The sequence below is a fragment of the Scyliorhinus torazame genome, chromosome 11 (genome assembly GCF_047496885.1).
Source record: "Scyliorhinus torazame isolate Kashiwa2021f chromosome 11, sScyTor2.1, whole genome shotgun sequence".
NCBI classification, from domain to species: Eukaryota; Metazoa; Chordata; class Chondrichthyes; order Carcharhiniformes; family Scyliorhinidae; genus Scyliorhinus; species Scyliorhinus torazame.
Window position 1 is genome coordinate 65,788,292 of NC_092717.1, and position 26,041 is coordinate 65,814,332.

The 26,041-nt window shown below is 46.7% G+C and overlaps 1 protein-coding gene across 2 annotated transcripts in view; it reads right to left on the reverse strand.

The window, feature by feature from the left end:
- LOC140385316 (regulator of G-protein signaling 22-like) overlaps nucleotides 1-26,041 on the reverse strand; it is a 689,200-nt gene that overhangs the window by 591,262 nt on the left and 71,897 nt on the right. For both annotated transcript variants that reach the window (XM_072467373.1, XM_072467374.1), the window contains exon 4: nucleotides 4,239-4,460. In XM_072467373.1, coding sequence (XP_072323474.1) covers nucleotides 4,239-4,460 — 222 coding nt within the window. The remainder of the gene's footprint in view (nucleotides 1-4,238; nucleotides 4,461-26,041) is intronic.

The window sequence follows — 26,041 nt, forward strand, 5'->3', positions numbered from 1 at the left end:
CTAACTAGATTTAAAACAGGAATTTAGAGAGCTAGGGTGGATGCTGAGAGCCCGGACAAACCATGTTGTCATCTCTGGTTTGTTGCCGGTGCCACGTGCTAGTGAGGTGAGGAACAGGGAGAGAGTGCAGATAAACACGTGGCTACAGGGATGGTGTAGGAGGGAGGGTTTCAGTTACTTGGATAATTGGAGCACATTCTGGGGAAGGTGGGACCTGTACAGACAGGACAGTTTGCACCTGAACCATTGGGGCACGAATATCCTGGGAGGGAAATTTGCTACGGCTCTTCGAGGGGGTTTAAACTAATTTGTCAAGAGCTGGGAAAACGAGCTGTGTTCCAGAAGCCAGTACCGAGAGTAATGAGGTACTGAGGAGGGTATCAAGGTGGCTGGAGTGTACCGGCAGACAGAAAGGTGGGTTGAAGTGTGTCTACTTCAATGCAAGGGGCATCCGGAATAAAGTGGGTGAACTTGGAGCGTGGATTGGTACTTGGGACTACGATGTTGTGGCCATCACGGAGACATGGTTAGAACAGGGACAGGAATGGTTGTTGGAAGTTCCGGGGTGTAGATGTTTCAGTAAGAGTAGGGAAGATAGCAAAAGAGGAGTAGCATTGTTAATCAAGGATAGTTTAACGGCTGCAAAAAGGCAGTTTGAAGGGGATCTGCCTACTGAGGTAATATGGGCTGAAGTTAGAAATAGGAAAGGAGCAGTCACACTGTTAGGAGTTTTCTATAGGCCCCCAAATAGTAATAGAGATGTGGAGGAAGAAATTGCAAAACAGATTATGGATAGGTGTGGAGGTCTCAGGGTAGTTGTCATGGGTGACTTTAACTTTCCAAATATTGATTGGAACCTCTATAGGTCGAACAGTTCGGATGGGGCAGTTTTTGTACAGGGTGTGCAGGAGGGTTTCCTGACACAATATGTGGATAGGCCGCCAAGAGGGGGGGCCACATTGGATTTGGTACTGGGTAATGAACCGTGCCAAGTGTTAGATTTGTTTGTGGGCGAGCACTTTGGAGATAGAGACCACAATTCGGTGTCTTTCACTATTGCAATGGAGAGGGATAGGGCCATATGGCAGAGCAAGGTTTATAATTGGGGGAGGGGCAATTATGATGCGATTAGGCAAGAATTAAGGAGCATAAGATGGGAACAGAAACTGTCAGGGAAAGGCACAAATGAAAAGTGGAGCTTGTTCAAAGAACAAATGTCCTTGATAGGTATGTCCCTGTCAGGCAGGGAGGAAATGGCCGTGTGAGGGAACCATGGTTCACAAAAGTGGTTGAATGTCTTGTCAAGAGAAAAAAGGAAGAGTATGCAAGGATGAGAAAACAAGGTTCAGTAGGGTCGCTTCAAGGTTACAAAGTAGCAAAGAATGAGCTGAAAAAGAGCTTAGGAGATCTAGGAAGGGACATGAGAAGTCTTTGGCGGGTCAGATAAAGGAAAACCCCAAGGCTTTTTCCTCTTATGTGAGAAATAAAAGAATGACCAGGGTGAGGGTAGGGCCGGTCAAGGACAGTAGCGGGAACTTGTGCATGGAGTCAGAAGAAATAGGAGAGGCCTTGAATGAATACTTTTCTTCAATGTTCACAAAGGAGAGGGGCCATGTTTTTGAGGATGAGTGTGATTCAGGCGGGTCGGCTGGAGGAAGTAGATGTTCTGAGGAAGGATGTCTTAGCAATTTTGAAAAACCTGAGGGTCGACAAGTCCCCTGGGCCAGATGGGATATACCCAAGGATTCTTTGGGAGGCAAGGGATGAGATTGCAGAGCCTTTGGCTTTGATCTTTGGGTCCTCACTGTCCACGGGGATAGTGCCAGAGGACTGGAGAGTGGCGAATGTTGTTCCTCTGTTCAAGAAAGGGAATAGGAATGACTCTGGTAATTATAGGCCAGTTAGTCTTACTTCGGTGGTCGGGAAGATAATGGAAAAGGTCCTGAAGGACAGGATTTATGATTATTTGGAAAGATGCAGCTTAATCCGGGATAGTCAACGTGGATTCATGAAGGGTAGGCCTTGCCTCACAAATTTGATTAAATTCTTTGAGGAGGGAACTAAGTGTGTAGATGAAGGTAGAGCAGTTGATGTCGTATACATGGATTTTAGTAAGGCGTTTGATAAGGTTCCCCATGGTCGGCTCATGAAGAAAGTAAGGAGGTGTGGGATAGAGGGAAATTTGACCGATTGGATAAGTAACTGGCTATCACATAGAAGACAGAGGGTGGTGGTGGTGGATGGAAAATTTTCAGACTGGAGACCAGTTACCAGCGGTGTACCACAGGGATCAGTGCTGGGTCCTCTGCTATTTGTGATTTTTATCAATAGCTTGGAGGAGGGGGCTGAAGGGTGGGTCAGTAAATTTGCTGATGACACCAAGATTGGTGGAGTAGTGGATGAGGTGGAGGGCTGTTGTAGGCTGCAAAGAGACATTGATAGGATGCAGAGCTGGGCCGAAAAATGGCAGATGGAGTTTAACCCTGATAAGTGCGAGGTGATTCATTTTGGGAGAAAAAATTTGAATGCAGATTACAGGTTCAACGGCAGGGTTCTGAGGAATGTGGAGGAACAGAGAGATCTTGGGGTTCACGTCCACAGATCTCTGAAGGTTGCCACTCAAGTGGATAGGGCCGTGAAGTACGCATATAGTGTGTTAGCATTTATTAACAGGGGGCGAGAGTTTAAGAGATGCGGAGTTATGCTGCAACTATACATGACCCTGGTGAGACCACATTTGGAGTATTGTGTGCAGTTCTGGTCACCTCATTATAGGAAGGATGTGGAAGCATTGGAAAGGGTGCAAAGGAGATTTCCCAGGATGCTGCCTGGTTTGCAGGATAGGCCTTATGAGGAAAGGTTGAGGGAGCTGGGGCTTTTCTCATTGGAGCGGAGAAGGATGAGAGGCGACTTAATAGAGGTTTATAAGATAATGAGGGGGATAGATAGAATGGATGTTCAGAGACTATTTCCTCGGGTGGATGGAGCTGTTACAAGGGGGCACAACTATAAGATTCAGGGTGGGAGATATAGGAGGGATGTCCGAGGTAGATTCTTTACTCAGAGTGGATAAGGTGTGGAATGGACTACCTGCTGTGATAGTGGAGTCGGACACTTTAGGAACTTTCAAGCGGTTATTGGATAGGCACATGGAGCACACCAGAATGACAGGGAGTGGGATACCTTGATCTTGGTTTCGGACAATGCTCGGCACAACATCGAGGGCCGAAGGGCCTGTTCTGTGCTGTACTGTTCTATGTTTAACTAGACAGCTGGTGGGAGCAGGTACGATAGTGGCATTTAAAGGGCATCTAGACAAATAGATGAATAGGGTGGGAATGGAAGGATACGGACTCCGTAAATGCATACGGTTTTAGTTTAGTCATGATCCATGATCCATGATCGGCGCAGGGCCAAAGGGACTGTTCCTGTGCTGAATTGTTCTTTGTTCTTTGAAAACCATTCCCATTAGCTGATAGTAAAAGGCCCAGGGAACACTGACTTAAGATTTTTGGTAAGAAATGCAGAGGAATATGAGGAAGAACTTCTATTGCATAGAGTGTGGTAATGACTTGGAACTCACTGACCAAGGGTGGTAAAAACAGATACAAGCAACACTTTCAAAATGAATTGGATGAGCACTTGGCAGGAAATAAGCTTGCAGAGCTATGGGGAGGGGAGAATGGGGCTGACTGAACAGCTCCAAGGAGAACCAGCATGGACTCAAAAGGCTAAGTTGCCTCCTCCTGCACTGTAAATGACTCATAAAATGCCAATCGAGTCTGCAATGGCCCTTGGAAAGAGCACCCCACTTAAGCCCACACCTCCCTATCTCTGTAGCCCCACCTAACCTTTATAGAACATAGAACAATACAGCGCAGTACAGGCCCTTCGGCCCACGATGTTGCACCGAAACAAAAGCCATCTAACCTACACTATGCCATTATCATCCATATGTTTATCCAATAAACTTTTAAATGCCCTCAATGTTGGCGAGTTCACTACTTTGTGGACACAAAGGGCAATCCACCTAACCGGCACATCTTTTGGACTGTGGGAGGAAACCAGAGCACCCGGAGACCCACGCAGACTCCGCACAGACAGTGACCCAAGCTGGGAGTTGAACCTGGGACCCTGGAGCTATGATGCTACATTGCTAACCACTGTGCTACTGCGCCGACTCCTGAATACACAATCACGACTCAGGCACATAATGACACTGTGAATCATCTACCTACCTGTACAGTGAAGCTGCTTCCAAATTTCAGACCAATAGCAGAGATGTTTTGTTCAAATTGGGGATATTTTCTTTCGGATTTGATTGTCACATCATAAATGGGGTCCATTGGAGTATGAGCATACTCCAAACTTTTTAAGTGCTTTATCAGATTTGTCTTGGCATTGTCTACGACTTCAAATGTTTCAGTTTCCTTGTTAAAGCAAATTGGCTTTGGAAAACTCTGTGAAACAAAAAGTGCAGATTGATTTAATGCACAGAAACTGAACAACTATTTTTCTCCAAGTAGGCTGTCAATTCAGCAGGACTGTATGAGAGTCCATGAATTAAAGATTTGAGAACAACTAAAGGAAAAAGAAATCATTGAGGCATTAAAGTTTATTTTATTTTTTCAAAAACATGTTACTCATCATAATAATACTGGAGAAGGATGAAAGATGGGATGGTTTTGGATGGAAGGTCATTTTGCTGCTTTGTTGCCTGGAATTACAACGGTCTAAACTACCCGCTAAAAGAAATGAAGGTCACTCTCATTAACATCATTTGAAAATGGGCATAGCCTTACTGCATGAAACTCACTTGCCTGCATCTGATCATTTTCAAATGTGAAAGGGTGGCATGGTGGTTAGCAATTATAATCCATAAAGGTATTCCCTTTCATAAACTAAAGCAGAGAACGATGGAAAGACTCAGCAGGTCTGACAGCATCTGTAGGGAGCGAAAACAGGAATTAACGTTTCGGGTCCATATGACTTGTTCAGAACTAAAGACGGGGAGGTGTTGGATTATATACTGCATATGAGGGGGGTAGGACAGCTAACAGTATAGAAGATCAGTGATTCGTAAAGTCTAAGAGAAATTGCAATGAAGTTTTGGCAAAACCTAAGAGCAAGTGCCAGATGGCCCATTGGCAGAGATGGTTTTTACACAGGGATAAAAAAATGTCTGGGGTGCATAAAAAATGTTTACGGTGGGGGAGAAACGTCACAGTCTAAAGTTGTTGAGTCCCGAGGGCTGTAACATGCCTAATCAGAAGATGAGGTGCTGCTCTTCCAATTTGTGTTGGGTTTCACTGCAGCATTGCAGCATGTCCGCGACGGACAGGTGAGCATGACAGCAAAAATTGAAATGGCAAGAAGCAGGAAGCTGAAGATCATGTTTGCAGGCTGAGTGAAGGTATTCCGCAAAGTGGTCATCCAGTCTGCGTTTAGTCTCCTTCATATAGAGGAGACCATATTGGGAACAGCGAATGCGGTGGACTTAATTGAAGGGGAATGCAAGTGAAATGTTGCATCATCAAAAAGGAGTCTTTGGGGCCTTCAACAGTGTGGAGGGAGGAGGAAAGGGGCAGGTGTTACACCTTCTGCTATTTCAAGGGAAGGTGCTGTGGGAAGGGGATGAGAAGTTGAGTGTGAAGGAGGAGTGGACATGGGTGCCATGGAGGGAGAGGTTCCTTATGGAATTCTGACAGGGGAGGTAAAGGGAAGATGTGTTTCGTGGTGGCATTGTTCTGGAGTTGAAATCAACTCTCCAACATGTTCAACCACGATTGATCATCAGGAGATCAATGATCAACATAAACATTATTCCACTCTTTACACTTCAGACTCCCTTTCAGAGATCCTGGTTTCACTATTTCTAATCTGACTCCTTGAATGTGTTAGAAGTCACAGTTTTTAGAGGCCAGGTGATTAGAATGCAGGACAGGCATGTCCCTGCAGAAATGAAGGACAGAAATGGCAGGATTAGGGGCCCATGGATGATGGGGGAAATTGTGAGACTAGTAAAAAAGAAAAAGGAAACATACATAAGGTCGAGACAACTAAAATGAGACAAAGCTTTTGAAGAACAGAGGGAAAGTAGGAACAGAAAATAGGGCAGTACAGTGGTTAGCACAGTTGCTTCACAGCTCCAGGGTCCCAGGTTCGATTGCCAGCTTGGGTCACTGTCGGTGCAGAATCTGCACGTTCTCCCTGTATCTGCGTGGGTTTACGCAGGGTGCTCCGGTTTCCTCCCACAGTCCGAGAATGTGCAGGTTAGGTAGATTGGCCATGATAAATTGCCCTTAGGTGTCCAAAACGATTACGCGGGGTTATTGGGTTACAGGGATAGGGTGGAGGCATGGGCTTCTGAAGTAGGGTTCTCTTTCCAAGAGCCAGTGCAGACTCGCTGGGCCGAATGGCCTCCTTCTACACTGTAAATTCTATGATTCTATGACTCAAACAGGGAGTTAGGAAGCTAAAAGAGGCCAAGAAATGTAATTGCCAAGCAGGGTTAAAGATAATCCCAAGGCCATTTATACATATATAAGGAGCAAGAGAGTAGCTAGAGAAAGAATAGGCTCACACAAGGACAAAGGAGGGACGTTATGCATGAAGTCAGGTGAGATTCTTAGTGAGTACTTTGCATCGGCATTCACCAAGGAGAGGGACATAATAATCTTTTAGTGTCACAAGTAGGCTTACATTAACACTGGAATGAGGTTACTGTGAAAAAACCCTAGTTGCCACACTCTGGCGCCTGGTTGGGAACACCGAGGGAGAATTCAGAATGTCCAATTCACCTAACAAGCACGTCTTTCGGGATTTGTGGGGGGGAAACCGGAGCACCCGGAGGAAACCCACTCAAACACGGGGAGAACATGCAGACCCTGCAGTCGGTGACCCCAATTTGTTATGGGCCAGGGTTTAGAGAACTCCAAAGTATATCATGGAGATCACCTGACCCACGACTTTTACGAGATTGTTGTATGGGGAGCACACGGCCCATTCTACAGGTGTGGTGCAGCAGAAATCTAAAAGTAGTTTTTAAAGCAAAACAATGTTTATTCTATGAACTCAGTTCACCTTTTTAACACACAGTGAACATCTTCGCAACCATCAATTCAAATGCAACCCCCAAAGAGTACAGAAACACATCAGGTTCAAATTCTCTACTGAGAGCAGTTATCACTCTGAATTCACCAAATGATCTAAAGACGGCAGAGAGATCAAAATTACACTTTCTTTGGCTGGCTGCAGCTCCAACACGAAAACGAAACGAAAAAACACAGACACACCAAAGCTTTTCCTCAAAGCGAAACTAAAAAGCAGAGCCAGAGCTCAGCTCCACCCACACTCTTGACATCACTGCAGCCACTTGAGCAGACAAACATTTCTTAACGTGACATTCCAAGCCGGCAATCGCGAACCAGGGTTCCAGGTGCTGTGAAGCAACATGATGGATGTTCAGGTTCCAAAAAATGGGTGTGTGAATCCTCTAGGACGTGTCAGCATAATAATAAGGAAGTGTTGGATATCTTAAAATGCTTTAAGGTAGACAAGTCCCCTGGGCCAGATGGGATATATCCCAGGTTTCTGTGAGAGGCAAGAGAGGAAATGGCTGGAGCCTTAACAGATATCTCTACATCATCTATGACCACAGGTGAGGTTCCAGAGGACTGGAGAATGTCCCTTTGTTTAAGAAGCGAAGCAGGAATAATCCATGTAATTTTAGGCCAGTGAACCCAATGTCAGTAATGGGGAAGCTATTGGAGAGATGCTGAGGGACAGGATTTATTCACAGTTGGAAGCGAATGAACTTGTTAGTGATAGACAACATGGTTTTCTGTAGGGACGGTCATGTTATACCAACTTGATGGAGATTTTTGAGGAGGTTACAAAATTAACTGATGAGGGAAAGGCTATGGGTCATCAACATGGACTTCAGTAAGGCGTTTGAAAAGGTCCTTCATGTCAGACTGGTGCAAAATGTAAAGTCGCATGGGATTCAGGGTGTGCTAGCTAGCTGAATAAAGAACTGGCTTGGCAACAGGAGACAGAGGGTAACAGTGGAAGTGAGTTTTTCAGAATGGAGATCTGTAACTGTGGTGTTCCACAAGGATCAGTGCTGGGACCACTGTTGTTTGTAACATATATATATATATATATATATATATTAAAAAATGTAGATGGTCTGATAAGCAAGTTTGCAGATGAAACTAAGATAGGTGCAGTTGCAGATAGTGAAGGGGACTGTCAGGGAATACAGCAGAATATAGATAGATTGGAGAGTTAGGCAGAGAAATGGCAGATGGAGTTCAATCCAGACAAATGTGAGGTGATGCATTTTGGAAGATCAAATTCAAGTGTGAATTATACAGTAAATGGCAGAACCCTTCTGAGCATTGACATACAAATGGATCTGTGCGCCCAGGTCAATAGTCCCATGAAAGTGGCAATGCAGGTTGATAAGGTGGTCAAGAAAGCATACGGTATGCTTGTCTTCATCGGTCGGGGCATTGAGTACAAGAGTTGGCAGGTCACATTAGAGTTGTATAAAACTTTAGTTATGCACATTTGGAATATTGCATGCAATGCTGGTCGCCACACTACCAGAAAGACGTGGATGCTTTGGGGAGAGTGCAAAGGAAGTTGACCAGGATGTTGCCGAGTCTGGAGGGTGTTAGCTATGAGGCGAGGTTGAATAAACTCAGAATGTTTTTGTTGGAAATACAGGTTGAAGGGAGTCCTGATTTAGGTCTGTAAAATTACAAGAGGTACAGACAAACAAACAAAGAAATGTACAGCACAGGAACAGGCCCTTCGGCCCTCCAAGCCCGTGCCGACCATGCTGCCCGACTAAACTACAATCTTCTATACTTCCTGGGTCCGTATCCCTCTATTCCCATCCTATTCATGTATTTGTCAAGATGCCCCTTAAATGTCACTATCGTCCATGCTTCCACCACCTCCTCCGGTAGCGAGTTCCAGGCACCCACTACCCTCTGCGTAAAAAACTTGCCTCGTACATCTACTCTAAACCTTGCCCCTCTCACCTTAAACCTATGCCCCCTAGTAATTGGCCCCTCTACCCCGGGGAAAAGCCTCTGTCTATCCACTCTGTCTATGCCCCTCATAATTTTGTAGACCTCTATCAGGTCGCCCCTCAACCTCCTTCGTTCCAGTGAGAACAAACCGAGTTTATTCAACCGCTCCTCATAGCTAATGCCCTCCATACCAGGCAACATTCTGGTAAATCTTTTCTGCACCCTCTCTAAAGCCTCCACATCCTTCTGGTAGTGTGGCGACCAGAATTGAACACGATACTCCAAGTGTGGCCTAACTAAGGTTCTATACAGCTGCAACAAGACTTGCCAATTCTTATACTCAATGCCCCGGCCAATGAAGGCAAGCATGCCGTATGCCTTCTTGACCACCTTCTCCACCTGTGTTGCCCCTTTCAGTGACCTGTGGACCTGTACTCCTAGATCTCTTTGACTTTCAATACTCTTGAGGGTTCTACCATTCACTGTATATTCCCTACCTGCATTAGACCTTCCAAAATGCATTACCTCACATTTGTCCGGATTAAACTCCATCTGCCATCTCTCCACCCAAGTCTCTAAACAATTTAAATCCTGCTGTATCCTCTGACAGTCCTCATCGCTATCCGCAATTCCACCAACCTTTGTGTCGTCTGCAAACTTACTAATCAGACCAGTTACATTTTCCTCCAAATCATTTACATAGACTACAAACAGCAAAGGTCCCAGCACAGATCCCTGTGGAACACCACTGGTCACAGCCCTCCAATTAGAAAAGCATCCTTCCATTGCTACTCTCTGCTTTCTATGACCTAGCCAGTTCTGTATCCACCTTGCCAGCTCACCCCTGATCCCGTGCGACTTCACCTTTTGTACTAGTCTACCATGAGGGACCTTGTCAAAGGCCTTACTGAAGTCCATCTCGACAACATCCACTGCCCTACCTGCATCAATCACCTTAGCGGCCTCCTCGAAAAACTCTATCAAGTTAGTGAGACACGACCTCCCCTTCACAAAACCATGCTGCCTCACCGCCCATGTACATAGATCCCTGAAAGTTGCCACCCAGGTTGATAGGGTGGTGAAGAAGGCCTATGGAGTGTTGGCCTTTATTGGTAGAGGGATTGAGTTCCGGAGTCAGGAGGTCATGTTGCAGCTGTACAGAACTCTGGTACGGCCGCATTTGGAGTACTGCGTACAGTTCTGGTCACCGCATTATAGGAAGGACGTGGAGGCTTTGGAGCGGGTGCAGAGGAGATTTACCAGGATGTTGCCTGGTATGGAGGGAAAATCTTATGAGGAAAGGCTGATGGACTTGAGGTTGTTTTCGTTGGAGAGAAGAAGGTTAAGAGGAGACTTAATAGAGGCATACAAAATGATCAGGGGGTTGGATAGGGTGGACAGTGAGAGCCTTCTATCGCGGATGGAAATAGCTGGCACGAGGGGACATAGCTTTAAACTGAGGGGTAATAGATATAGGACAGAGGTCAGAGGTAGGTTCTTTACGCAAAGAGTAGTGAGGCCGTGGAATGCCCTACCTGCTACAGTAGTGAACTCGCCAACATTGAGGGCATTTAAAAGTTTATTGGATAAACATATGGATGATAATGGTATAGTGAAGGTTAGATGGCTTTTGTTTCAGTGCAACATCGTGGGCCGAAGGGCCTGTACTGCGCTGTATTGTTCTATGTTCTATGTTCTAATACGTCTATTTGCTTCCAAATGGGAGTAGATCCTGTCACGAAGAATTCTCTCCAGTAATTTCTTTACCACTGAAGTAAGGCTTACCGGCCTGTAGTTCCCTGGATTATCCTTGGTACCCTTCTTAAACAGAGGAACAACATTGGCTATTCTCCAGTCCTCCGGGACATCCCCTGAAGACAGTGAGGATCCAAAGATTTGTCAAGGCCTCAGCAATTTCCTCTCCAACCTCCTTCAGTATTCTGGGGTAGATCCCATCAGGCCCTGGGGACTTACCTACCTTAATATTTTTTAAGACATCCAACACCTCGTCTTTTTGGATCTCAATGTGACCCTGGCTATCTACACACCCTTCTCCAGACTCAACATCTACCAATTTCTTCTCTTTGGTGAATACTGATGCAAAGTATTCATTTAGTACCTCGCCCATTTCCTCTGGCTCCACACATAGATTCCCTTGCCTATCCTTCAGTGAGCCAACCCTTTCCCTGGCTACCCTCTTGCTTTTTACGTACGTGTAAAAAGCGTTGGGATTTTCCTTAGCCCAATTTGCCAATGACTTTTCATGACCCCTTCTAGCCCTCCTGACTCCTTGATTAAGTTCCTTCCTACTTTCCTTATATTCCACACAGGCTTAGTCTGTTCCCAGCCTTTTAGCACTGACAAATGCCTCCTTTTTCTTTTTGACGAGGCCTACAATATCTCTCGTTATCCAAGGTTCCCGAAAATTGCCGTATTTATCCTTCTTCCTCACAGGAACATGCCGGTCCTGAATTCCTTTCAACTGACACTTGAAAGCTTCCCAGATGTCAGATGTTGATTTGCCCTCAAACATCCGCCCCCAATCTATGTTCTTCAGTTCGCGCCTAATATTGTTATAATTAGCCTTCCCCCAATTTAGCACATTCATCCTAGGACCACTCTTATCCTTGTGCACCAGTACTTTAAAACTTACTGAATTGTGGTCACTGTTCCCGAAATGCTCCCCGACTGAAACATCTACCACCTGGCCGGGCTCATTTCCCCAATACCAGGTCCAGTACCGCCCCTTCCCTAGTTGGACTGTATACATATTGTTTTAAGAAGCCCTCCTGGGTGCTCCTTACAAACTCCGCCCCGTCTAAGCCCCTGGCACTAAGTGAGTCCCAGTCAATATTGGGGAAGTTGAAGTCTCCCATCACCACAACCCTGTTGTTTTTACTCTTTTCCAAAATCTGTCTACCTATCTGCTCCTCTATCTGTTGGGAGGCCTGTAGTAAACCCCCAACATTGTGACTGCACCCTTCTTATTCCTGATCTCGACCCATTTCGCCTCACTGCCCTCTGAGGTGTCCTCCTGCAGTACAGCTGTGATATTCTCCCGAACCAGTAGCGCAACTCCGCCTCCCCTTTTACACCCCCTCTATCCCGCCAGAAACATCTAAATCCTGGAACGTTTAGCTGCCAATCCTGCCCTTCCCTCAACCAGGTCTCTGTAATGGCACCAACATCATAGTTCCAAGTACTCATCCAAGCTCCAAGTTCATCTGCCTTACCCGTAATACTTCTTGCATTAAAACATATGCACTTCAGGCCACCAGACCCGCTGTGTTCAGCAACTTCTCCCTGTCTGCTCTGCCTCAGAGCCCCACTGTCCCTATTCCCTAGTTCTCCCTCAATGCTCTCACCTTCTGACCTATTGCTCCCGTGCCCACCCCCCTGCCATACTAGTTTAAACCCTTCAGTGTGACACTAGCAAACCTCGCGGCCAGGATATTTATGCCTCTCCGGTTTAGATGCAACCCGTCCTTCTTATATAGGTCACACCTGCCCCGGAAGAGCTCCCAGTGGTCCAGATAACGGAAACCCTCCCTCCTACACCAGCTGTTTAGCCACGTGTTTAGCTGCTCTATCTTCCTATTTCCAGCCTCACTGGCATGTGGCACAGGGAGTAATCCCGAGATTACAACCCTCGAGGTCCTGTCTTTTAACTTTCTGCCTAGCTCCCTGACCTCCTGCTGCAGGACCTCATGTCCCTTACTGCCTATGTCGTTAGTACCAATATGTACAACGACCTCTGCCTGTTTGCCCTCCCCCTTCAGGATGCCCTCTACCCTTTCGGAGACATCCTGGACCAGGGAGGCAACATACCATCCTGGAGTCTCTTTCACGTCCACAGAAGCGCCTATCTGTGCCCCTGACTATAGAGTCCCCTATTACTATTACTCTTCTGCGCTTTGACCCTCCCTTCTGAACATCAGAGCCAGCCGTGGTGCCACTGCTCTGGCTGCTGCTATTTTCCCCTGATAGGCTATCCCCCCCGACAGTATCCAAAGGGGTATACCTGTTCGAGAGGGGGACAACCACAGGGGATTCCTGCACTGACTGCCTACCCTTTCTGGTGGTCACCCATTTCTCTGCCTGCACCTTGGGTGTGACCACATTTATATAACTGCGATCTATGACGCTTTCTGCCACCTGCATGCTCCTAAGTGCATCCAATTGCTGCTCCAACCGAACCATGCGGTCTGTGAGGAGCTCCAGTTGGGTGCACTTTCTGCAGATGAAGCCATCCGACCTGCCACATCTCACATTCGGAGCACTGCACCCCTGTAACTGACATTGCGTCAATTAATTGAAAATAAAAGTTTTTTTTAAATTTTTTATATATTTTTTTTTTTTAAGTTACTGTTAACGATCTGTTTCCTAGCACTAGATTTCTAATATAAATGCGAAAGCTAAATATAGTACTCTCCGATCTTCGGCTTAGATACCCCTCTAAATTATAATTAAGTAATTATGTTTAATTAGTTCCTAATGCTTAATTTGTTTAATTTAGTGTAGATTCCCAACCAACCACTCAGGTCACAGCTTTTCTGTGATGTCACTTCAGTTTCCTCCCGAAACACACAATTTGAAAAAGGTATAAAAGTAAAAATGAGTAAAAATCACTTACTTACCTTCTGAGTGTCTTAGATGTTCTCAGGTTCTCTCCCTGACAGGACTGCTCCTCCTCCTCCGAACGGCTCCTGAAACTAGGCCGCGATCATTTAAAATCTCCGCTCTGACTCGCAGCTCCCGTGCTTTTTAAATCTCCCGGCTCTCTCTCCTCTCGCGCTGTTTTCAATGTCCCGGCTCTCTTTCCTCCTGCGCTTTTTTAATTCTCCCGCGCTTTTAAAATCTCCCGGCTGTCTCTCCTCCCGCACTGTTTTCAATGTGCCGGCTGTCTCTCCTCCCGCGCTGTTTTCAATGTGCCGGCTGTCTCTCCTCCCGCGCTGTTTTCACTGTGCCGGCTGTCTCTCCTCTCGCACTGTTTTCACTGACCTTGTCAAAGGTCTTACTGAAGTCCATATAGTCAACATCCATTGCCCTACCTGCATCACTGATCTTTGTGACCTCCTCGAAAAACTCTTATCAAGTTAGTGACACACAAGCTTCCCTTCGCAAAAGCGTGCTGCCTCTCGCCTATACGTATACTTGCTTCCAAATGGGAGTATATCCTGTCTTGAAGAATTCTCTCCAGTAATTTCCCTACCACTGACGTAAGGCTCACCAGCCTGTATAGAACATAGAACAATACAGCGCAGTACAGGCCCTTCGGCCCACGATGTTGCACCGAAACAAAAGCCATCTAACCTACACTATGCCATTATCATCCATATGTTTATCCAATAAACTTTTAAATACCCTCAATGTTGGCGAGTTCACTACTGTAGCAGGTAGGGCATTCCACGGCCTCACTACTCTTTGCGTAAAGAACCTACCTCTGACCTCTGTCCTATATCTATTACCCCTCAGTTTAAAGTTATGTCCCCTCGTGCCAGCCATATCCATCCGCGGGAGAAGGCTCTCACTGTCCACCCTATCCAACCCCCTGATCATTTTGTATGCCTCTATTAAGTCTCCTCTTAACCTTCTTCTCTCCAACGAAAACAACCTCAAGTCCATCAACCTTTCCTCATAAGATTTTCCCTCCATACCAGGCAACATCCTGGTAAATCTCCTCTGCACCCGCTCCAAAGCCTCCACGTCCTTCCTATAATGCGGTGACCAGAACTGTACGCAATACTCCAAATGCGGCCGGACCAGAGTTCTGTACAGCTGCAACATGAGCTCCCGACTCCGGAACTCAATCCCTCTACCAATAAAGGCCAACACTCCATAGGCCTTCTTCACAACCCTATCAACCTGGGTGGCAACTTTCAGGGATCTATGTACATGGACACCTAGATCCCTCTGCTCATCCACACTTTCAAGAACTTTACCATTAGCCAAATATTCCGCATTCCTGTTATTCCTTCCAAAGTGAATCACCTCACACTTCTCTACATTAAACTCCATTTGCCACCTCTCAGCCTAGCTCTGCAGCTTATCTATATCCCTCTGTAACCTGCTACATCCTTCCACACTAATCGACAACACCACCGACTTTAGTATCGTCTGCAAATTTACTCACCCACCCTTCTAGGTCATTGATAAAAATGACAAACAGCAACGGCCCCAGAACAGATCCTTGTGGTACTCCACTTGTGACTGTACTCCATTCTGAACATATCCCATCAACCACCACCCTCTGTCTTCTTTCAGCTAGCCAATTTCTGATCCACATCTCTAAATCACCCTCAATCCCCAGCCTCCATATTTTTTGCAATAGCCTACCGTGGGGAACCTTATCAAACGCTTTGCTGAAATCCATATACACCACATCAACTGCTCTACCCTCGTCTACCTGTTCAGTCACCTTCTCAAAGAACTCAATAAGGTTTGTGAGGCATGACCTACCCTTCACAAAGCCATGCTGACTATCCCTGATCATATTATTCCTATCTAGATGATTATAAATCTTGTCTCTTATAATCCCCTCCAAGACTTTACCCACTACAGACGTGAGGCTCACCGGTCTATAGTTGCCGGGGTTGTCTCTGCTCCCCTTTTTGAACAAAGGGACCACATTTGCTGTCCTCCAGTCCTCTGGCACTATTCCTGTAGCCAATGATGACATAAAAATCAAAGCCAAAGGTCCAGCAATCTCTTCCCTGGCCTCCCAGAGAATCCTAGGATAAATCCCATCAGGACCCGGGGACTTATCTATTTTCAGCCTGTCCAGAATTGCCAACACCTCTTCCCGACGTACCTCAATGCCATCTATTCTATTAGCCTGGGGCTCAGCATTCTCCTCCACAACATTATCTTTTTCCTGAGTGAATACTGACGAAAAATATTCATTTAGTATCTCGCCTATCTCTTCAGACTCCACACTCAATTTCCCATCCCTGTCCTTGACTGGTCCTACTCTTTCCCTAGTCATTCGCTTATTCCTGACATACCGATAGAAAGTTTTTGGGTTTTCCTTGATCCTTCCTGCCAAATACTTCTCATATCCCCTCCTTGCTCGTCTTAGCTCTCTCTTTAGATCCTTCCTCGCTACCTTGTAACTATCCATCGCCCCAACCGAAACTTCACACTTCATCTTCACATAGGCCTCCTTCTTCCTCTTAACAAGAGATTCCACTTCCTTGGTAAACCACGGTTCCCTCGCTCGACGCCTTCCTCCCTGTCTGACCGGTACGTACTTATCAAGAACACGCAGTAGCTGATCCTTGAACAAGCCCCACTTATCCAGTGTGCCCAACACTTGCAGCCTACTTCTCCACCTTATCCCCCCCAAGTCACGTCTAATGGCATCAGAATTGCCCTTCCCCCAGCTATAACTCTTGCCCTGCGGTGTATACTTATCCCTTTCCATCATTAACGTAAACGTCACCGAATTGTGGTCACTGTCCCCAAAGTGCTCTCCTACCTCCAAATCCAACACCTGGCCTGGTTCATTACCCAAAACCAAATCCAACGTGGCCTCTCCTCTTGTTGGCCTGTCAACATATTGTTTCAGGAAACCCTCCTGCACACACTGTACAAAAAACGACCCATCTATTGTACTCGAACTATATCTTTTCCAGTCAATATTTGGAAAGATAAAGTCTCCCATAATAACTACCCTGTTACTTTCACTTATATCCAGAATCATCTTCGCCATCCTTTCCTCTACATCCCTAGAACTATTAGGAGGCCTATAAAAAACTCCCAACAGGGTGACCTCTCCTTTCCTGTTTCTAACTTCAGCCCATACTACCTCGGAAGAAGAGTCCCCATCTGGCATCCTCTCGGCCACCGTAATACTGCTCTTGACTAGCACCGCCACACCTCCCCCTCTTTTGCCTCCTTCTCTGAGCTTACTAAAACACCTAAACCCCGGAACCTGCAACATCCATTCCTGTCCCTGCTCTATCCATGTCTCCGAAATGGCCACAACATCGAAGTCCCAGGTACCAACCCATGCTGCCAGTTCCCCTACCTTGTTTCGTATACTCCTGGCATTGAAGTAGACACACTTCAAACCACCTACCTGAACACTGGCCCCCTCCTGCGACGTCAAATCTGTGCTCCTGACCTCTATACTCTCATTCTCCCTTACCCTAAAACTACAATCCAGGTTCCCATGCCCCTGCTGCATTAGTTTAAACCCCCCCAAAGAGCACTAACAAATCTCCCCCCCAGGATATTTGTGCCCCTCAGGTTCAGATGTAGACCATCCTGTCTGTAGAGGTACCACCTTCCCCAGAAAGAGCCCCAGTTATCCAAAAATCTGAATCCCTCCCGCCTGCACCATCCCTGTAGCCACGTGTTTAAATGCTCTCTCTCCCTATTCCTCATCTCACTATCACGTGGCACGGGCAACAACCCAGAGATAACAACTTTGTTTGTTCTAGTTCTGAACTTCCATCCTAGCTCCCTGAAAGCCTGCCTGACATCCTTGTCCCCTTTCCTACCTATGTCGTTAGTGCCAATGTGGACCACGACTTGGGGCTGCTCCCCCTCCCTCTAAGGACCCGGAAAACACGATCCGAGACATCACGTACCCTTGCACCTGGGAGGCAACATACCAAACGCGAGTCTCTCACGCTCCCACAAAATCTCCTATCTGTGCCCCTGACTATAGAGTCCCCAATTACTAATGCTCTGCTCCTCTCCCCCCTTCCCTTCTGAGCAACAGGGACAGACTCCGTGCCAGAGGCCCGTACCCCATGGCTTACCCCTGGTAAGTCGTCCCCCCCACAAGTATCCAAAGCGGTATACTTGTTTCTCAGGGGAACGACCGCAGGGGATCCCTGCACTGACTGCTTTTTCCCAGTCCCTCTTACAGTTACCTACCTATCTCCAATCTTTGGTGTAACTAATTCCCTGAAGCTGCTATCTATGACCCTCTCTGCCTCCCGAATGATCCAAAGTTCTTCCAACTCCAGCTCCAGTTCCCTAACTCGGTCTTGGAGGAGCTGGAGATGGCAGCACTTCCTGCAGGTAAAATCAGCAGGGACACTAACTGCATCCCTCACCTCAAACATCCTGCAGGAGGAACATTGCACTCCCTTCCCTGCCATTCCTCTAACTTTCTACCAAGATCTGGCTAACAACTAAATTAAATTTTTATAAAAAATAATAATAATATAATAAAATATGGTACTTACCTCAGACCAATGGGTTTTATTATTAGGTTAGAGGAGGAGGGTGGGTGGGAGACACTACACGTGTAGTGTCTCGGGTTTCCTCTCCACCAGAATTTATTGGTGAGGGTCATCCCAGACGTCCGCGGGTCGACTTCCTGTTCCCGCCTAAAAAATTAATTTTAAAAAAAAAAGAAAAATTCTCAGCTCCTGCTGAAATTGACTAACCAGCCAGCTCCACTCCCGCCGAAATCGACTGGCCTGCCCCTGCAAAGACAAGTGCTTTTAAAGGTTGACTTACCTCCCAGCAACCTCCTTCCGCAATGCTCCCGCTGAAACTGACTCACCAGCTGTTCTCACGCCGAAATCGACTGGCCTGCCCCTGCAAAGACAAGTGCTTTTAAAGGTTGACTTACCTCCCAGCAACCTCCTTCCGCAATGCTCCCGCTGAAACTGACTCACCAGCTGTTGTCACGCCGAAATCGACTGACCTGCCCCTGCAAAGACAAGTGCTTTTAAAGGTTGACTTACGCCCCAGCAACCTCCTTCCGCAATGCTCCAGCTGAAACTGACTCACCAGCTGTTCTCACGCCGAAATCGAGTGTAGTTCCCTGGATTATCCTTGCTACCCTTCTTAAACAAAGGAACAACCTTGGCTATTCTCCAGTCCTCCGGGACATCCCCTGAAGACAGCGAGGATCCAAAGATTTATGTCAAGGCCTCAACAATTTCCTCTCTAGTCTCATTCAGTATTCTGGGGTAGATCCCATCACGCCCTGGGGACTTATCTACCTTAATATTTTTCAAGACGCCCAACACCTCGTCTTTTTGGATCTCAATGTGACACAGGCTATCTACACACCCTTCTCCAGACACAACATCCACCAATTGCTTCTCTTTGGTGAATACTGATGCAAAGTATTCATTTAGTACCTCTCCTATTTCCTCTGGCTCCACACATAGATTCCCTCCCCTGTCCTTCAGTGGGCCAATCCTGTCCCTGGCTACATAGAATACAGTGCAGAAGGAGGCCATTCAGCCCATCGAGTCTGCACCGACCCATTTAAGCCTATCCCCGGAACCCAATAACCTCTCCCAACCTTTTTTGGACACCAAGGGCAATTTATCATGGCCCATCCATCTAACCTGCACGTCTTTGGACTGCGGGAGGACACCGGAGCACCCAGAGGAAACCCACGCAGACACGGGGAGAACGAGCAGACTCCGCACAGACAGTGACCCAGCAGGGAATCAAACCTGGGACCCTGGCGCTGTGAAGCCACAGTGCTGTCCACTTGTGCTACCATGCTGCCCTCTTGCTTTTTACGTACGTGTAAAAAGCCTTGGTATTTTCCTTAACCCTATTTGCCAATGATGTTTTGTGACATCTTTTAACCCTCCTGACTCCTTGCTTAAGTTCTTTCCTACTTTCTTTATATTCCACACAGGCTTCGTCTGTTCATAGACTTCTAGGCCTGACAAATGCCTCCTTTTTCCTTTTGACAAGGTCTACAATATCTCTCGTTATCCAAGGTTCCCAAAATTTGCCATATTTATCCTTTTTCCTCACAGGAACATGCCGGTCCTCAATTCCTTTCAACTGACATTTGACAGCCTCCCACATGTCAGATGTTGATTTATCCGCAAACATCCGCCCCCAATCTAGGTTCTTCAGTTCCTGCCTAATATTGTTATCATTAGCCTTCCCCCAGGAGAGTACATTCACCCTAGGACCACTCTTATCCTGGTCCACCAGCGCTTTAAAATTTGCTGAATGAAGGATAAACTTACTGAAGCAATGAAGGATAAAACTCCATTCGCCTTCTTAATCACCTGGAAACCAACTTTCTGCGACTCATGCACTAGGACACCCAGGCCACTCTGCACAGCAGCATGTTTTAATATTTTATCATTTAAATAATAATCCCTTTTGCTGTTATTCCTACCAAAATGGATAACCTCAAATTTGTCAACATGGTACTCCATCTGCCAGACCCTAGCCCATTCACTTAAACTATCCAAATCCCTCTGCAGACTTCCAGTATCCTCTACACTTTTTGCTTTACCACTCATCTTAGTGTCGTCTGCAAACTTGGATACATTGCACTTGGTCGCCAACTTCAAAATCAGCTATGTCAATTGTGAACAACTGTGGGCCCAACACTGATCCCTGAGGGACACCACTGGCGACTGATTGCAACCAGAGAAACACCCATTAATCCCCACTCTTTGCTTTCTATTAATTAACCAATCCTCTATCCATGCTACTACTTTACGCTTAACGCTATGCATCATTATCTTATGCAGCAACCTTTTGTGTGGCATTGTGTCAAAAACGTTCTGGAAATCCAGATATATCACATCCATTGGCTCCCCGTTGTCTACCGCACTGGTAATGTCCTCAAACAATTCCACTAAATTAGTTAGGCACAACCTGCCCTTTATGAACACATGCTGCATCTGTCCAATGGGACAATTTCCATCCAGATGCCTCATTATTTCTTCCTTGATGACAGATTCCAGCATCTTCCCTACTACCGAAGTTAAGCTAACTGGCCTATATTACCCGCTTGCTGCCTACCTCCTTTTTTAAACAGTGGTGTCACGTTTGCTATTTTCCAATCCGCCAGGACCACCCCAGAATGTAGTGAATTTTGGTAAATTTTATCCAGTAAATTTGCAATTTCCGTAGCCATCTCTTTTAGTACCCTGGGATACATTCCATCAGGGCCAGGAGACTTGTCTACCTTTAGCCCGATTAGCTTGCCCATTACCACCTCCTTAGTGATAACAATCATCTCAAGGTCCTTACCGGTCATAGCCTCATTTCCATCAGTCACTGGCATGTTTTGAGTCTTCAACTGTGAAGACCGATCCAAAAAACCAGTTCAGTTCCTCAGCCATTTCCTCATCTCCCATTATTAAATCTATCTCCCTTCTCATCCTCTAAAGGACCAATATTTAACTTAGCCACTCTTTTTTGGTTTTATATATTTGTAGAAACTTTTACTATTTGTTTTTGTATTCGGAGCAGGTTTACTCTCCTTAGAGCAAGTTTACTCTCATAAATCTCTCACTCTTCTTTATAGCTTTTTAGTAGCTTTCTGTTGCCCCCTAAAGATTTCCCAATCCTCCAGTCTTCCACTAATCTTTGCTACTTTGTATGATTTTTCCTTCAATTTGATACTCTCCCTTATTTCCTTAGATATCCATGGTCGATTTTCCCTCTCTCTACTGTCCTTCCATTTTGTTGGTATAAACATTTGCTGAGCACTGTAAAAAAGCACTTGGAAGGTTCTCCACTGTTCCTCAACTAATTCACCCTAAAGACTTTGCTCCCAGTCTACTTTAGCCAGCTCTTCTCTCATCCCATTGTAATCTCCTTTGTTTAAGCACAAAACACTAGTGCTTGATTTTACCTTCTCACCCTCCATCTGTATTTTAAATTCCACCATATTGTGATCGCTCCTTCCGAGAGGATCCCTAACTATGAGATCCTGAATCAATCCTGTCTCATTACACAGGACCAGATCTAGGACCGCTTGTTCCCTCGTAGGTTCCATTACATACTGTTCTAGGAAACTATCGCGGATGCATTCTAGAAACTCCTCCTCAAGGCTGCCTTGGCCGACGTGGTTAAACCAATCGACATGTACATTAAAATCTCCCATGATAACTGCTGTACTATTTCTCCATGCATCAGTTATTTCTTTGTTTATTGCCTGCCCCACAGTAATGTCACTATTTAGTGGCCTTTCGACTACTCCCTTCAGTGACTTTTGCCTTACTATTCCTGATTTCCACCCAAATGGATTCAACCTTATCCTCCATAGCACCGATGGCATCCCTCACTACTGCCTGGATGTCATCCTTAAATAACAAGAGCTACACCACCTCCCTTACCATCCACTCTGTCCTTCCGAATAGTTTGATACCCTTGGATATGTAACTCCCGGTTGTGACCATCCTTTAACCATGTTTCAGGAATGGCCACTAAATCATAGTACAAAGTCTTACAACACCAGGTTAAAGTCCAACAGGTTTGTTTCGATGTCACTAGCTTTCGGAGCGCTGCTCCTTCCTCAGGTGAATGCAGAGGTCTGTTCCAGAAACACATATGTAGACAAATTCAAAGATGCCAAACAATGCTAGGAATGCGAGCATTAGCAGGTGATTAAATCTTTACAGATCCAGAGATAGGGTAACCCCAGGTTAAAGAGGTGTGAATTGTATCAAGCCAGGACAGTTGGTAGGATTTCGCAGGCCAGATGGTGGGGGATGAATGTAATGCGACATGAATCCCAGGTCCCAGTTGAGGCCGCACGGTGCGGAACTTGGCTATAAGTTTCTGCTCGGCGATTCTGCGTTGTCGCGGGTCCTGAAGGCCGCCTTGGAGAACGCTTACCCGGACATCAGAGGCTGAATGCCCTTGACTGCTCCCCGAGTGTTCCCCGACTGGAAGGGAACATTCCTGCCTGGTGATTGTTGTGCGATGTCCGTTCATTCGTTGTCGCAGCGTCTGCATGGTCTCGCCAATGTACCACGCTTCGGGACATCCTTTCCTGCAGCGTATGAGGTAGACAACGTTGGCCGAGTCGCACGAGTATGTACCGCGTACCTGGTGGGTGGTGTTCTCACGTGTAATAGTGGTATCCATGTCGATGATCTGGCACGTCTTGCAGAGATTGCCATGACAGGGCTGTGTGGTGTCGTGGTCACTGTTCTGAAGACTGGGTAGTTTGCTGCAAACAATGGTTCGTTTGAGGTTGCGCGGTTGTTTGAAGGCAAGTAGTGGGGGTGTGGGGATGACCTTGGCAAGATGTTAGTCGTCATCAATGACGTGTTGAAGGCTGTGAAGAAGATGACGTAGTTATTCCGCTCCGGGGAAGTACTGGACGACGAAGGGTATTCTGTCGGTTGTGTCCCATGTTTGTCTTCTGAGGAGGTCGGTCCGGTTTGTCGCTGTGGCGCGTTGGAACTGTCGATCGATGAGTCGAGTGCCATATCCCGTTCGTACGAGGGCATCTTTCAACGTCTGTAGATGTCTGTTACGCTCCTCCTCGTTTGAGCAGATCCTGTGTATACGGAGCGCTTGTCCATAGGGGATGGCTTCTTTAATGTGTTTAGGGTGGAAGCTGGAGAAGTGGAGCATCATGAGGTTATCCGTGGGTTTGCGGTAAAGCGAAGTGCTGAGGTGACCGTCCTTGATGGAGACGAGTGTGTCCAAGAATGCAACTGATTTTGGAGAGTAGTCCATGGTGAGTCTGATGGTTGAATGGAACTTATTAATGTCATAGTGTAGTCGTTTCAGTGATTCTTTGCCATGGGTCCAAAGGAAAAAAATGTCATTGATGTATCTGGTGTATAACGTCGGTTGAAGGTCCTGTGCGGTGAGTAGATCCTGTTCAAACTTGTGCATGAAGATGTTGGCGTATTGGGGTGCGAATTTGGTCCCCATGGCTGTTCCGTGCGTCTGGATGAAGAACTTGTTGTCGAAGGTGAAGACGTTGTGATCCAGAATGAAGCGGATGAGTTGCAGAATTGCGTCTGGAGATTGGCAGTTGTCGGTGTTGAGTACTGAGGCTGTTGCAGCAATGCCGTCGTCATGGGGGATGCTGGTGTAGAGTGCCGAGACGTCCATTGTGACGAGGAATGTTCCTGGAACAGACCTCTGCATTCACCTGAGGAAGGAGCAGCGCTCCGAAAGCGAGTGACATCGAAACAAACCTGTTGGACTTTAACCTGGTGGTGTAAGACTTCGTACTGTGCTCACCCCAGTCCAACGCCGGCATCTCCACATCATCACTAAATCATAGTCATTCATGATGATTTGCGGCATCAACTCATTTACCTTATTCCGAATAGTACGAGCATTCAGGTAAAGTACTGTTATGTTGGTTTTTCTACCTCCGTTTTGAATCTTTTTTTTTTTTTTTTTTTTTTTTATAAATGTTTTATTGAAAATTTTTTCCCAAAAACAACAATTTTTCCCCTCTTACAAAGCAAACGCAACAATAACAATACAGAAATTTTAAACAATACACAAGTAACAAAACCCCTTTATCTTTGACCTAAACTAAACCCCCCCTCCCCCCCCCCCCCCTCCCCCTGGGTTGCTGCTGCTGGTCATCTGTCTTCCCTCTAACGTTCCCCTAGGTAGTCGAGAAATGGCTGCCACCGCCTGGTGAACCCTTGAGCCGATCCTCTCAGGGCAAACTTTATCTGCTCCAGTTTAATGAACCCCGCCATATCATTTACCCAGGCCTCCAGTCCGGGGGGTTTCGCCTCCTTCCACATGAGTAGGATCCTGCGCCGGGCTACTAGGGACGCAAAGGCCACAACGTCGGCCTCTTTCGCCTCCTGCACTCCCGACTCTTCCGCAACTCCAAATAGAGCTAACCCCCAGCCTGGTTTGACCCGGGCCCTCACCACCCGCGAAATCACTCCCGTCACTCCCTTCCAATACCCTTCCAGTGCCGGGCATGCCCAAAACATATGTGCGTGGTTTGCCGGGCTCCCGCCACACCTCCCACATTTGTCCTCCACTCCAAAGAACCTGCTCAATCTTGCTCCCGTTATGTGTGCTCTATGTAGCACCTTAAATTGAATCAGGCTAAGCCTGGCGCATGAGGAAGAGGAATTTACCCTGCTTAGGGCATCAGCCCACATACCCTCCTCTATCTCCTCCCCTAGTTCTTCTTCCCACTTTCCTTTTAGTTCGCCCACCGACTCCTCCCCCTCTTCCCTCATCTCTCGGTAAATCTCTGACACCTTGCCCTCTCCGACCCACACCCCTGAAAGCACCCTGTCCTGTATCCCCTGTGTCGGGAGCAATGGAAATTCCCTCACCTGTTGTCTAGTAAATGCCCTCACCTGCATATATCTCAAGAAATTTCCCCGGGGCAACTTATACTTTTCCTCCAATGCTCCCAAGCTCGCAAAAGTCCCATCTATAAATAGATCTCCCACCCTCCTAATTCCCAACTGGTACCAGCTCTGAAATCCTCCATCCATTCTTCCTGGGGCGAACCTATGGTTGTTCCTGATTGGGGACCCCACCAGGGCTCCCCGCACCCCTCTCTGTCGCCTCCACTGTCCCCAGATATTCAATGTTGCCGCCACCACCGGGTTCGTGGTAAACTTTTTAGGTGAGATCGGTAGCGGCGCCGTCACCAGCGCCTCTAAACTCGTCCCTTTACAGGACTTTCTCTCCAGTCTTTCCCACGCCGCTCCCTCACCCTCCATCATCCATTTACGTATCATTGCCACATTGGCGGCCCAATAGTAATCGCCCAAGTTCGGTAGTGCCAATCCTCCTCTGTCCCTACTACGCTGAAGGAACCCCCTCCTTACTCTCGGAACTTTCCCTGCCCACACGAAGCTCGTGATGCTCCTGTCTATTTTATTAAAAAAGGTCTTAGTGATTAGTATAGGGAGACATTGAAATACAAATAAGAACCTCGGGAGGACCATCATCTTAATTGCTTGCACCCTGCCCGCCAGCGATAGAGGCTGCATGTCCCACCTCTTGAAGTCCTCCTCCATTTGTTCTACCAACCGTGTCAGATTAAGTCTGTGCAAGGTTCCCCAGCTCCTAGCGATCTGAATCCCCAGGTATCGGAAGTTTCTTTCCACTTTCCTTAGAGGCAAGCCTTCTATCTCTCTACTCTGGTCCCCTGGATGTATCACAAATAATTCACTCTTCCCCATGTTTAGCCTATACCCCGAGAAATCCCCGAACCCCCTCAAAATTCGCATAACCTCTATCATTCCCCCCGCTGGGTCCGACACGTATAACAATAGGTCATCCGCATATAACGA